Below are 15,338 nucleotides of genomic sequence, written 5' to 3'. Positions count from 1 at the left end.
GACTCCCATGAACATTCACCAGCATTCCCTGAAGACTTCAACCCCTGGCTATCCCACACTACCTATCCAGGCCAATCCTCATTCAACCTCAGATGAACCCCAACTCACCACGTTCTTCATCTTGCTTGGCTGGTAAAAGCCTGCAAAGCCTCAGATCACTGCAATTACAAAGGATCTCCTCTCTTGGCGAAGCCTGTAGAGCTGGTAGATGATTCTCCCTGTAGACCTTTTCCACTCAGACTTCATCTCCTGATTTACAGCGAGGAATGCCTCCAATTGAGAGGGGAATGTCTCCCAGAGGGAACTCCCTCAAATATCCTTCTCTCCATTTCCAAATTTACTCTTCCCTCTCCAAGGCTAACCTGTCATCTAGGCAGCAAATCTCTTCCCACACCTCAGTTCTCTTTAAACCCTCTCTCTCCTCTGTTCAAGCCACCCAGCTGTATCGAATGCCTCCTGGGTGCCAGGCTCAGTTCCGTGGATGATGAGTCTACAGAGCTCATCCTCGTACCTTCGACAGTTAAGTCTCAGCTTGTTCCTTCCCCTTAGCCTTCTGATTCATGTTTTAGAATATAAGCCCCACTAGCGCAGGGATCTTATCGATTTTCTTACTGCTTTATCCCTAGAGACTAGCATAGCTCCTGAAACACACAAGGCACTCAATAAATATTTGTTGAGTTAATTCAAGTCATCCTTGATTCATTTATTCATTCAACAAATGCTCACTGAGCACTGTGTGTGTGTGTGTGTGTGTGTGTCTGTGTGTGTGTTCCTGTCCTAGAGCTGCTCACGGTAGTGACAGAGAGAGACCCGAAAACCCACAGGGAGACTTCCCAATGTGACAGACAGCGGCAAGCAGGATGAACAATGATGTGCTGGACCTCAGTGGAGACCTGAAGGTGCGCTGCACTGAGCTCCTGAAAGCCACACCTAACTGCCCACATCTGAGGCTTATCTCAGCTGACCCCCTGGGGCACCAGCCCTGATAACTATCCTTTACTTCCCTAAACCCCTTCCTGCCTGGGTTTCTCTTGCACCACCCTTTTTCCTGTTTTCATCCCACTCCTCTGACCATCTGTTAAGGGAGTGCTGTCACAACCATGGCCCAGATGACCATCTCTAGATCTAAATGGACGGCTCCCAACTTCTCTCTCGAGCTCCAGGCCCTCATTTCCACCTGCCAAGTTATAGTAAATGTCCAGCAAACATCTAAAACGTACCCAAAGCAAACACACAGCCTGTTAGCCCCCATCCTCACCCTTTTACAAACTCGAAACCTCTGCTCCACCCACCAAATGCCCATCCCACTCCTGGCATCACCCATTCACCCAGCCAAGGGCCTGTCCACAACTCTTCTTCCTTTCTCACATCCGATGGATTTCATTTTACAAGTTTTTCTAAAGTCTAGTCTTTCCATCTTTACTGTCACTGACTTAATTTATATTCTCCAATCACTCCTCTTGCTTTGATTGCCCCTTATCTCTCCTCCAGTATCAGATTCTCAATATGGAGATCAACTGAAGCCAGTTGAGTTTTTAAAACTGCTTTCTACAGGATAAAATTCAAATTCCTTAGAACACAAAACCCAGCCAACCCTTCCACTCTCCTCCAGGCAGCCTGCACTTGTGTCCCACTAACACCTCACTATTTCCCATATGCCCCCACCCCCTAAATCCTCCCTTGTTTATGTCACTTCCTCTGCCTGAAATGCTAGCATAACTTTTATGAAAACAGTAGCTAACACTGACTCCAGGTACTATTACTATTATTATTCTCCATTTTACCAGTGAGAAAGCTGAGGCACACAGATATTACTTGCCCAACACTGGGCTGACCTAACCACACAAGTGGCCTGACTTCAGAACCTCAGTTCTTAACCACTACGTTATATCACCCCAATCTACTCACCATCCCCTTCACCAAGCAATTCCTAATTTCCCTTCAAGACTCAGTTCAGGGACTTCCCTGGCGGCATAGTGGTTAACAATCAGCCTGCTAATGCAGGGGACACGGGTTCGAGCCCCGGTCTGGGAAGATCCTACATGCCGTGGAGTAACTAAGCCCATGCGCCATGGCTACAGAGCCTGTGCTCTAGAGCCCGTGCTCCGCAATAAGAGAAGCCACCGTAATGAGAAGCCCGTGCCCCGCAACGAAGAGCAGCCCAGCTTGCCTCAACTAGAGAAAGCCCGCATGCAGCGAGGACCCAAGGCAGCCAAAAAAAAAAAAAAATTCAAATGTTTCCTCGATGGTGGAGACTTCCCCAATTCCCTAGGGCTCTGCCTCCAACCTCCAGTATCCCTTGGCATCATACCTCTGTCTTTATTACAGGCAGCCTCACATTACTGGTTGAGTTCCAAAGATAAAAGCCAGGTCTTTTTATCTTGTACTACTCCCAGCACTGTAGAGTGCCTGAGGCATAAATACTTAGGTAATAAACAAATTTTTCCAAGTACACAGGACATTGAGTATATCCTGCTCACTCAAGTCTACCAAGCCTGTTACTGCTTCCAATGACCCTACCTGCACTGCTAACCCCAACCTCTCCCCTCCTCCTCTCTTGGCCCCAGGATTCTGAGGATGAAGAGTCAATGCGCTCGCTGGGGTGGCCACTCCCACAGCCAGCTGACAGCATTATCACAGCAGGCCAGGCCAGTGAGCTGCTGGCCATGGGCCCCTTGATTAAAGGAGTAAACTGCATCTAAAGAGCACTTTCTCTTGCTGAAGACAGACAGAGGGGACATCTGATGTGCAGTTGCCAGATTTATGGTCTTTGTCATTTAAAATGTGAGAGTGGGATGGTGGACATAAAAATAAAAATGTACATAATACGACAAAAAACCTGCCACTGCCATTATTTACAACTCACTAAGAGCCAACAGGCCGGCAAAAATGTACATAAGTAGTATTATTTCGTTCTGTGACCTACTTGCCACTTTTACAGAATCTCCACGACTATACAGTTGGCTCTAGAACAGACAGTGTTTGAACTGTGCGTGTCCACTTATACGTGGATTTTTTTCAAGAGTAAATACTTAATGGTTGGTTGAATCCGCAGATGCACAACTGTGGATACGAAGGGCTGATTGTAAAGTTGCACTTGGATTTTCAACTGCACAGAGGGTTGGCGTCCCTAACTCTGGCATTGTTCAAGGGTCAACTGTGTACCCTCATTAAATCAGATAAACTTTGGAATAGGTTTTGATTATTATTCCAGATTCTACAATTGCTCAGCACCTAATGGAGTTGGCTTGTTTTTTTCTTTTTTTCTTACTTTAAAGTAGAATGGTTACCTGCTTACAGTATTTTCAGAGGGAGCAAAGTAATTTTTTTTAAAGTGTGAGTCACTGTCACACAGTGACCATCATCACTGTCAATAAATAAGAACGAAGGAAGGTAGTTCCAGAACCTGAAGGTTTATTCCTATGAGTGAGGCTAATAAAACCAGCAAGCACACAGTTAATTGTAATACTTGCTAAGAGATGGGCTATAATTAGGGTGGTTCCCAAACACTGAAAACTTTAGTCCTGTGCTGATCTATATTCCGTATGTAATAGTTTTCATGAAGCTATAATCAACTGAGTAGGATGTTTCTTATTCTGAGACTGTCCATTCTACTCTTTTGTCAAAATGCCTTTTTTTTGAAATGGTGGTAATAAATAGTGGGGTTTTTTAAATGCCTTTACTTGGCATATTTAAAACTGGTAACTCATGATGGATCCTAATATTGCTTTTGCAATGTTACAGTTCCCTGAAACCTATGTCTGTCTGGGAACCACCATGTTAAACTGTCTGAAGAGACTTGGGAAATAGCCAAATCCAGCTTACTTGTCTAGAATGTAGTTTTAGAAAGGAATAATTAAAATGGAAATCACACCATGCATTTCCCCAAATTGTGCCTAAAAAACAAAATTAAAAACCTGGGACTTAAAAATTTTATATATACACAACAGTTAAGATTCCCAACACATATTAGCACCTTAAAGACTCTTAAGTCCTTGTAGTAAGCAAAGATCAGTTTAATTCAGGAAAGGAACTTTTTTTGTTTTGTTTTCCAGACAAACCTGTTAGTACCCTGACAAACAGTAGGAAATGCTGAACTAATCAAATCTACTGAAGTGTGTCTAAAAACAGAATGTGTTAATTAGTGGAAGTGTGTCTTCCTGAAACCTGGAAAAGGGGCAGGGAATCACCCCACCCTCAACCCATCCAAAAAGAAAGTATGGCTGTGTTTTCTGTGGGGCTTTTCCGAGAGAAAGTTACATAATCTGGTAATAGGGTTTTTCTACTTCCGTTTCTCTAAAATCTAGGGGGAAAACATGCATGTACATCACCATTCCTCAATACAGATGGCCAATTCCTTCTGATCCAAATGGAAAGTTCTGGATAGGGAGGACAACATTCTGGTCATCAAAAATATCCATCTCCTACATGTTGAAGTAGCAAATTAACTTCTTCTTCTTCTCTCTTTTTCCAAATCTTCTGGCCACTCCAGGTAGCATGTGGTATCTTAGTTCCCTGACCAGGATCGAACCCACGCCCCCTGCATTGGACGTGGAGTCTTAACCACTGGACCGACAGGGAAGTTCTGCAAATTAATGTTTTAAAAAATCGCTTAGGGCTTCCCTGGTGGTGCAGTGGTTGAGAGTCCGCCTGCCAATGCAGGGGACAGGGGTTCGTGCCCCGGTCCGGGAAGATCCCACATGCTGCAGAGCGGCTGGGCCCGTGAGCCATGGCCGCTGAGCCTGCGCTCCGCAACGGTAGAGGTCACAACAGTGAGAGGCCCGCGTACCGCAAAAAAAAAAAAAAAAAATCGCTAATGAATTTGGTTGGTGTGGCAACTGAGTGGACTGATAAATTTGATTCTCAAAACCAGAAAAACTGGGGATCATGTCCTAGAATATGGCAACCCATGAGTGGTTCCTTAAAAATTCTTTAAACCTCAGTGAGACAACCCAGAGTGGATCATTAAATCATTTTAGTGGTTGGGATCAGCTTTTTTGGTTTTGGTTTTGGTTTTGGTTTACAAAATGGACTTGAGTAGCCTATATCTGGATAGAATATATGACGTAGTATCAGAAAGTAAATGTAAATACTTTTGCTTCCGTGCATAGTTCATGTACGTACAGGGCCTCAATCAAATTGTATTTCTTAGTGTAGATCCAATCAAAAAGTTTGAAAGCCACTGTTCTAAGCTACCCAGTTAGCTGTCTAACTTCAGCTTATAAATAGGAACTTCTTGGTGTAAAAAGAACAGCAATTATTTTATGCAAGCAAGGGGTTAAAAAAAAAAAAAAAAAAAAAAGAATGGCACAGAGAGGTACAAGACTCACTGCTCTGGGCTCCTGAGAGGGGGGGCAAGGAACCTTGTGCTAGGTCTCTTCTTAAGCCATTAAAGGGCATTACGTAAGCTCACCACTACACAGTCTGGTTTTTTTTTTTTTTTTTTTTTACAAAGGCATGGATAACCAAAATGCACTTCTAAAGGAAAACAAAAATGTAAGGAATTAATTTCCATATTGATTTAAAAAACAAAAGCAAGACTTCACAGAATAACTGACATCCCAAACTCTTAAACTTCGTAGAAAAATAAAGGTCCTCTATGTCCACCGAAATGGAATTGTGCACCAACTCAAAAGCAACGCTTAACTTTCCAGCGTGAACAAGGTTTGGTTCCAAGCACAACTCAAGATCATTTCTATCTTTACAGGTTATTATTTAGAAGGTCTAGTTAGCAACTAAAAAGCAATATAAATCAATGAGACCATTAAATAAGAATCTCTGAACCTGCTTTTTTATAAACCACCCATATTTAGTTAATATTATATTGGCCCAGGATGTCAAGAAATACAAAGTGAGTATAATAGTCTATGGCCAAACAGCCTGCAGGCTGCCAAAAAGAAGCGAGATTCAAGCACAAAATAATTAACCCTTTGGCACCCTTTCCCCCTCATGCGAGAAGGCTGGGACCGCTGACTGAAAGCTTCTGAGAACACTGGAATCCTAATGTCACCTCCCCACCTGAAGCCTGGCATCTCACTGATTCCACAGAGTTCAAAAAGGGGGAGGGAGTGCTCCTACCCTCCAACTCAATCTCTGTACCTAGCATTACTGAAACTGGACACAAATTGGTTATGCTAAAGAACTTCTACCAATGTACCATCCAGCTGACCTTAGCCAAAACAATTTTTTAAATTACTGTTTTAAATTTTACAATCTATGCATAAAAAGTTCATCTCCTTGGGGCTTCCCTGGTGGCGCAGTGGTTGAGAGTCCGCCTGCCGATGCAGGGGACACGGGTTCGTGCCCCGGTCTGGGAGGATCCCACATGCCGCAGAGCAGCTGGGCCCATGAGCCATGGCCACTGAGCCTGTGCTCCGCAACAGGAGAGGCCACAACAGTGAGAGGCCCGCATACCGAAGAAGGAAAAAAAAAAAAAAAAAAGGTTCATCTCCTCACAAGCAAAATTAGGACCTGACCCCTTCAATTCTAAAAATTTCATTAGCATAAGCCCACATGCGTTCTAACACCAATCCTGTGAAATGCTCTGTGATGGGAAGAATGCTTTGTGACTCTGGCTATTTCCAAAGTGCACATTAGCTGCAAGCAGCCTATCTTACTCTGCATAAACCCTCCCTGTCCAACTTCGTAACTACACATGGCTAGTGTGAACTTTTAATGAGGCTACTGTGACTGAGAAACTGAATTTTTTTTTTTTTTTTTTTTTTTTTGGCAGTACGCGGGCCTCTCACTGTTGTGGCCTCTCCCGTTGCGGAGCACAGGCTCCGGATGCACAAGCTCAGTGGCTATGGCTCACGGACCCAGCCGCTCCACAGCATGTGGGATCTTCCCGGACCGGGGCACGAACCCGTGTCCCCTGCATCGGCAGGCAGATTCTCAACCACTGCGCCACCAGGGAAGCCCGAGAAACTGAATTTTTAAATGTATCTTAGTTTTAATTAATTTAAATTTTAAGGGAGTTCTCTCTTGGCCTAGTGGTTAGGATTCTGAGCTTTCACTGCCATGGCCCAGGCTCAATCCCTGGTTGGGGAACTGAAATTCCACAAGCCACATGGCATAGCCAAAAAAAAAAAAAATTTTTTTTTAATTGATAACTTACTTCTATTACCAGAAAACTTTTATATGTTTGAAAAAACTTGGGTATGTGAATGTACTTTTTCAACTGTAAAATTTATCAAATCTAAATACAGATCAAACATTTCCAATAAAATTTCACATTCAAACTGAAATGTGTTATAAAACACACACCAGATTTGAAAACTTAGTATGAAAAAAAAAGAATGTCAAATATCTCATTAATATTTTAAAATCTGTTGCATGTTGAATTAACTTTTTGTACATATTGGGTTAAATAAAATATATGCTATTAAAATTAATTTCACCTGTTTTTTTCTTTTTGGCTACGCAGCGTGGCTTGTGGGATCTTAGTTCCCCGTTGAACCCAGGCCCTTAGCAATGAAAGCACAGAGTCCTAACCACTGGACCACCAGGGAATTCCCTCCTTTTATTTTTTTTAATGTGACTCCTGGAAAATGGAAAATAACACATGGCTCACATTCTATCTACTGAATGGTGCTGGCATAACCTAATGATTCCCAAACCTTTCCCACTGGAACACCTTCCAACACCAGGTGTGGGGACATTGCCATGACCAAGTACTGTTCTTCCTGTGCGGCATCAAAACCTGCTGACCGCATCTGAGATTGAGAAGTCCTTCCCTCATCTTCAGCGATTCACAAATGTCCTGCACAAGCACCTTTCTTTAATCCTTTCCCAGGTCCTCTTTCTCTTCCTGTCCCCAAGGCCCCATTCTCAGTTCTCTTTTCCATTCTCTGAACCCATGGTGACCTCATCTCCTCTCAGCTTCAACTATCACTTCTATGTGGATGACTTCCAATTCTTTATCTCCACTTCTGACCTCTTTCTCAAGCGTCAGCTCCACATTGCCAGCTGCCTGCTAACCAGTTCCATCTGGAAATCCCACCAGCTCCTTAAACTCAGTATGCCTGACCTGGAATTCCTCATCCTCATTTCTGCTGAAGATTCCCATCATTCACCTTGAAAACCTGGAGTCCCTGGTCCCTCTTCTAGCCCCACTGCCACAGTCTTATGGCAGGCCCTTTCATAACAGGCCTCCTACTTGGCCTGCCTATCTCAGTTCTCCCCCTCAGTCGTGCCCTCTCCCAACCCACCACCCCCAGTCCTCCTCTGCCTCACTGCCATACTAATATTCTCAAAATACCACATTGACCACATTGCCATCAGACTTTCAACAGACCCCCACTATCTGCCATGGCAATCCAAACTACTCAGCAGGCGCCCCAGCTCTCCCATAGACATTCAAACTCCCTTCAATCCCCTCTGAACACAACTAACCCTCCAGCTACAATGCTCTGCCCTCATGTCTGCTCTTCACAATTCGGCCCAATATTTAAGGCTCAGCTCAAATAAAAGGTCCTCATATAAAGACTTCTCTGATCAACCCAGCCAAAATTAGCCTTTCTCCTCCCTCAAACTCCTTTTGTATTTCTAGTGGTGACCACGGTAGTAATGGGAGTACATCTGTGGTCTTACCCTCTTTATAAAATAGTGTTCTTTTAACAGTACCCAATAGCACGTGCACTGCACATTGCCCTTTCTGGACATCTTACCAAAGAAATCAACTTAAAAAGGAAAATCTTGGTAAAGTTGGGACCACTGATGACTCTCAAATCTTTATCTCCAGCCAGATATCTAATTACTCCAGACCTTCATTTAGATGCCCCAAGATTAAATTACTCCAAAACTGAACTCATTTTCTCAATCCCACATGTGTCTTTCGTCTAAATGGACCCTAACTCTGTGAATGGTACCACCATCCATCAGCAGGCCAGGCTAGAGACAGAGGTGTCATCTTTTATTTCCCCAACCCTAACCCTCAATGATCAGGTTCTGTGAAATCTTCTTCCTAAACGTCTCTGGATTTATCCACTTCTTCCCAGCTCTGCTGTCAGCCCAGGCCACCATCACCTGAGATTACTGCAATACCATCTGGTCTTATACTCAATCCTCCAGCCATTTTCTACAGTCCAACTAGAACATATCTTTCAAAAGTTCAATCTGATCAGGTGAAATTCCTGCTGAAAACCCTTTAATTGTTCTTGGGATAAAGACTTCCAAACATGACTTATAGACTCTTCCCCAACTCAGCAACTCACCAGTGTTTACCTTTTCAGTTTCACTTCTCATTTCCCAGATTATCTTTTCTCTTACACACATCACACTCCGTGTCCAAGTTCTCTACATACAGTTCTCCAAATATGGTGAAGTCCTCTCTTGCCTTGGGGCCCTTGCATAAGCTGGCCCCTCCATGTGGGTTGGGTGTCCCTCTTTTGTAATCACCCAACACCCTGAGGACTGGCCAGGCTCCTTGCATCTATATTCTTTCTAACTTCAGCAATGGTACCTGGAAAAAAATCTTCCTACTACTCCTATGCTAGCTCTTATCCCAATGTCTGGCAGGTAACAGGTATTCAAATAATTATTTGTAATGAATGAACAGATAAAAATTTTGTTTTTCTTTGAAACAAATTCCAGTCCAAGGTCAATGAATGAAAGCTATTTGTCATCTATATTAATTCAACAGCATTGTATAAAGTGGGCAATTGAACTAAATTTTAATTGTATCTGTCTTTTGAGTCAAAACTATTACCAGTTTGGTTAAATAGACTCTACATGTGCAGGCTCAGGACAATGAAAATGAAGGAAAAAACACTGTATTTTATGTTCTCCTTTGCCTTGTAAACTTTAAGACCAATTCATCTGAAACTGTTGAGAACCTTTTGATGCAAAACACAGAATGTATGAAAAGCAGCCAAGCAACTGTGGATACACCACAGAGGCAGAGCCTGAAGGGAACTGGAGAGCAGGGAGAGACGACCTCAGACCATAGGAATGTAGGGACTTGAATAAAAGAAAAGGCTCAGCGCTGCTCCTGTCCTCATCCAGACTGAAGCTCCGGGCAATCAGTGCCCGCGCGTCATGATCCTGGGAGCCATGAGAGGATCAGGCATCCGTGGGGCCATAAAAGCCTTTCTGGTTTACTTAGGGGAAGGAAACACTGAGCAACGAGACTAGGTGCTGGGCCCTTCATACAGCATTTCCCTTCTGCTTCCCAACAACGTATTATTCCCATTTTATCGATTAAGAAACAGGGGCTTATGGTCACATAGCTGGTCCTGGTGACCTTATACTCAGGTCTAATTCAAACACATTTTTATTGAGCACTTACTTGTGCTAAGCCCTATTCTAGATGCTGAGGACTGAGCAATAAGCAAAACACTAAAGTCTGCTTTGGTTTATGGGGAGTGATGTACCACACGCAAATAATGTGATTTCAGATACTGACACAATTAAGGGGCATTAAAAAAGTAAAACTAAGGGATATGATAGAGTAACGAGGGAGGCAACTTAAGTTGCAAGGTTCTCAGAGCTAATTTAAAAGATAATTTTGCAGGCCTAAAAAAAAAAAAAAAAAAAAGGATAAAGTGACTATCTCTTCAAACCTTAAATCGAAGTCTCTAGAACTACCAGAAGCAAAAACTTACCATTCATTCCCTGATTATCAGTAAGGAGACCATCAGGTGAAAGAACTATAGCATTATCCTAGTCATAACCCAAAGCAGTAGGTTAGACAGTCATCAGGTGGCACATATTTCCATATGAACCGGTGGTTGTTCAGGGCGATGGGCTGACCAAATTAATTCTTAGCTCCCCCTGCACCTACACCAGCACCTGGCATAATAAATGACTGCTGAATATTTGAAGAAAGAAAGGAAAACATGTTAAAATGTCACCATGGCGGATTAAATCCCTTTTCAGGCCAAGTGGCTTCAATTCACCCCACCCACTCCACTACAAGTCTTAATCACAAGAAGCAGGTGAGGGAAGTCGGATTAGTGTAAACCCTTGAACAATACTGTACTAGGAAACAATTAGCATAGGCTGCCCCACTCCCCAGCCAATGATCAGAAACCCCACCTTTAAATTCCAAGTTCCACTTAAAGAAAATCTAATATCCAAATGATAATTAAAAATTAATAAGGAGTAATTATTTGGCTTCTTTAAATAAGGGTTCTCTTAATGCAGATACTCAGGCTACTTATGTACCAGGTACTTGTTCTAACTGTTGCACACATAGCACCAAGGTAAAGCCACTGGTTCTTTACCTGGGTATCTCCCTCACTAGATGGGTACTCTTTGAGGGGAGGGACAAAGAACATTCACCTGTGTTGCCTCAGGGCCTTGTCCAAGGGCCTTGTTCAATGGCAGAAGGTCAATGATTATACTGAGTTGTAAAAATTAAATTTCTCCAAAACTTTTCAGTTCTGGGGCAGTTGGGTAGGGTGAGGCCCACCTCTTACTACTGTTATCTGCTGGGGCCTGCTCTGCAGAACCTGAAGGTCTCATCTCACATATCACTCTTTCTGTGTCTCTTTGCAGGTTTAAGAGCTGGAAAAGCCTTAGAAGTCTCTGCTTCAATTTTTAGAAGCTGATTTTTAAAGGACTGTCCCAGTGGCGACAGAGAATAACAAATGGCCATTCAAAGCTGAACAACAGGGTTGAGTTTGCGCCATATACCAAAGATGCCAATGCTTCCTTTCTGGCACACAGATGCAAGGACTGAAAAACAGTTTAAAAATAAGATACCACTTCTGATAAATAGGCGCTAGCAATTTTTGTGATGTTTCAGTAAAATCTTAATAATGAATCTGTGACAATTCTTTCTGAGACAGACTAGCCTTGTGAATAATGACATTAATATCACAAGTAGACCCAGCATTGGGGGTGGGGAGACTTTAGTGAGGATTATATTATTTTACTCCAGTAAGAAACTTCCTCTGCATACACTGTCTCATTTTTAAAAACCACAACATGCAAGTTCTAATATCCCTGGGGTTTTGCTGTTCACAACATCAGCCACATCTCTAAAGTTTTTAGATTCATTTCACGCTACCAACAGAAAGAAAACTTCAACAAAAGGCACAAGTACCATCCATCTGCACACTTGATTTATTACTCATTTTTATTTGCTCCTGAATTCCCATAGTTTGGTGTGCCATAAGGACTGGCCCTGCTGGAACTTAGATCCAAAATGGCAGCTGAGCTTCTAAAACTCATCAGAGCCATAATGCCTAACATACATGAAACCAGGTCTTATTTATCGCACTTCTCAACCTGTCTAGGAGAAAAGAATATTTACCAAAACATTTCAAAGAATCAGATGGCATTCTGTTAATGTTCATTATATCATTCTCCTTCTTGCCTAAGAGAGCAGGCACCCTGCTTCTGGTCCCTCCGCTCTGCAAACTGAATTAAACTGCTATTCACATGTTTACAGTCCACAAAAACAAGCTAATGGCAAAACATGGAAAGCTTAGGTTCTTCTCATTCTTCTTCTGTAAGGCCAACTTAGGAAATGGGCGTAAAATGAATCATCTAACAAGTAAAGCCCCAAACAAGCGCTTTCATTTTCAGAAAAAACAACAAAAATCAGAGCTCTAATTTTCCTTAGGTCTACCACAAAGCAACACTCCCTATCAGTATGGTAATTTCTGTCTTTTCCTTTAAATTCGAGCTGTTAAAAAAATTTTTGAGACAAATTTGTTCCAGATTACCTCCTGACTGTAATGTTTCCAATCCCTCTTACACAAACGCTGAACTTATACCACAAAAAAAATTTACACTGAATTTAAACCGTCACTTCTCTACTAATTTCCACTAATATAGTAACAACATTAATTTTAGAAAAATAATAAAATACTTGCTCTTTAGAGACAGAGGACTTTAATTATCTTTATGAATTCAAATGGAAAGTCTTTTTGTTAAATTAGCATGAAAGTCCCTTCATCTACACACAATTGGCCCAAAGAAACAGGCCATTTTCAGCACAAGAGGCCAATCCATTTTAATAGTGAATAAAGCTTTTGAAAGCACTACACACCCTCTTCCAGACTGTCAAATTTTCAAAATGGTCCAGCATTTTTTTCCATTTTTTTTTAACACTTTCAGGTCCAGCAAACCATCTTATAATTAGATTAATTAAAAAGGAAACAACAACAGCCAAAAAAAGCCACTGCTCACTTCTGATCAAAATTATTCCATTTATGCTTAATTAGCTTTAATCCAAGTCTACATATTTAATGATGGGGATATGACAATTCAACCTATTTGCATATTTTAAATGCCCTTTCTAAACTATACTTTGTAACAGATTTAGAAAAATAGTCTGTTTCTCATGCCAATATGCTAAGGCATAAATCAGGATGATACAAATTAGGAAGGAAAAAAAAAGAAAACAAGGCCTCTCAGAGCCAGGGATGTGCTGGGGGGCGGAGGGGTAATTTCCCCGGGGGGGCGGGCAATTTACCCGCCCGCATCAAAACTAGGATCCTTTCAGCCCACCAGACCGAGAAGCATTACATCACACTTTCACAATGATAGGGGGAGGTGGCTCTGAGAAAGCAAGTTTTCAGCCTTCCTCCCTCCCTGTTCCCAGGCTTTCTAGAATCCTGCATTAGGAGTAATGGAATTTAACTTCAGTGCACCGCACACACAGTTTCAGGGGTAACACGTACAGCTACTTATTTAGGTGACCCAATATGACCACTTCACAATGGATACGGGGCTAAAACGGGCAACTACACACACAGATACTGAATTTGTGCTGAAAAGCCCAGTTCATCTGTGTAAGATTAAACAGAAATTGTAATCTATGAGAAACGAATAAAGCCAATCCACAGGGAGAAAACTGATAAAGAAATAATTCCTAATCGGGAGGAATAGCTGTTTATACTCTTTAAAACACCATGTTTACAAGATAGTCCCACCATTTGGTTCGAACCACGATCAAAATAAAAGCGCATCTGGCTGCATATTTGAGAACACACACAGAGACCCAGTGCAAATGAGCGCGCGCAGAGGAGAGGGGTGATCCACACATTGCTTGGGAGGTTTTCAAGCAGGGGAATCTACAAACCCCAAACCTCCTGGTGTTCACTCGCCCCCAACCTGATGTTTTAAAATGGATCAGGTCTTATTTTAGGTTTTACATCTCTCTAGGAAGGATGGCCTAGCTTAAAAAAAAAGGGGGGGGGGGGGGGAAGAAAAAGGTTTTCCCGTGGTAGTGCTTGCCCTCCCAGATCCTTTGTCGGCCTTAGCAGCCGAAAGAATGCAAACCCATTTATATTTATGCAAATTTTTGCAGCAGATTTAAGGGGGCAGGGAGAGGTCTGTGTTTTTTAAAAAACCTCTTTCTAAATATCAAATTTCCAAATACTCGCAGCTTCATTTATTTGCAAGACAGAAACGATGATGAAAATCTGCATATAAATTAAAAGTGCAATTAAATCACTTCAAAATCAAATATTTTACCAAGGCTTTTCCATTTCTAAAATGCCGAACCAAAAGTACATCACGGGTCTGATTTACACAGATTCACGAAATGTCTGAAGCCAGTCTCCACGCTAGACAAATGTCGATTTGCAACACCACTAGTGAAAACGGTTAGACAAGATCCATATAAATCAATTGGTTTTAAAAAATTGAAAATATTTACCAACCTCATAAAGTGCAGCAGTGCTTAAATCCAGCAAATTGAGGCATACAAGGTAGAAATGGAAATGAAAAAAGGTCCAAAAAATGATTTCTTTTTGTCTATCTGTTTTTTTGTATTTTAAATATTCAGAAACCAGCAGAGACTCTGTCGGCCATTTTGGCTTGAACTAACTCTCACACTCACTCTCCCTCTTGCTCTCTCTCTCCCCCTCTGTCTCTAAAGGAAACAGCTTTTTGTGACCTTCAAATAGAGGCGGATCATGTGACTTTGGGTAGGTTTGTCAATCAGGAAAGGGGAGGGAACTGGGGCTGAAACTACCTTAAAGGGACAGCGGCCCTTTTCCACTCACTTTCATTTGTGAAACGCTGTTATCTCATACTCTCCACCTACACACACTGAATGTGAAAGTGGCAACAGCATAAGGGTAACAGATGAACAAAATATAAAAACCTTTATTGGTTTATAGAAATGTGCTCAGTTGCTAACGATTCTTACAGATCCTGGAGCTTGGCTCACTTGCTACAGTTATTCTCTGGATGTTTGTACAAGCATAGGCTGGCAAACTACTCTTTAAAAAGGGGCTTAAACAACACCTTACCCAAAAAAGAGACTTTCGTCTTTAAAGACTGAGGTGAAATACAGGACACAACTGATCTCTAACAAGCTCCTAAAATACACAGGAAAAGACTGAAAGGAAACATACCTAAGTATAATCTGTGAATGC

The 15,338-nt window shown here is 42.1% G+C and overlaps 1 protein-coding gene across 14 annotated transcripts in view; it reads right to left on the bottom strand.

Moving 5' to 3' along the window:
• The window catches only part of TNRC6B (trinucleotide repeat containing adaptor 6B), a 259,882-nt gene that overhangs the window by 131,354 nt on the left and 113,190 nt on the right, over nucleotides 1-15,338 (bottom strand). For 3 of the 14 annotated variants that reach the window (XM_067010247.1, XM_067010246.1, XM_067010249.1), the window contains exon 1: nucleotides 14,619-14,832. The exons of 10 other annotated variants lie outside the window; for them this stretch is intronic. In XM_067010247.1, coding sequence (XP_066866348.1) covers nucleotides 14,619-14,623 — 5 coding nt within the window. In that variant the 5' untranslated portion in view covers nucleotides 14,624-14,832. Of the gene's footprint in view, nucleotides 1-14,618; nucleotides 14,833-15,338 lie in introns of those variants that run through there. One more of the 14 variants, XM_059081032.2, reaches the window with a different exon arrangement.

Source organism: Kogia breviceps, chromosome 12, assembly GCF_026419965.1.
Source record: "Kogia breviceps isolate mKogBre1 chromosome 12, mKogBre1 haplotype 1, whole genome shotgun sequence".
Classification (NCBI taxonomy): domain Eukaryota; kingdom Metazoa; phylum Chordata; class Mammalia; order Artiodactyla; family Physeteridae; genus Kogia; species Kogia breviceps.
Note: the sequence above shows the minus strand (reverse complement) of the source record. Positions and strands in the feature narration are given on the sequence as shown.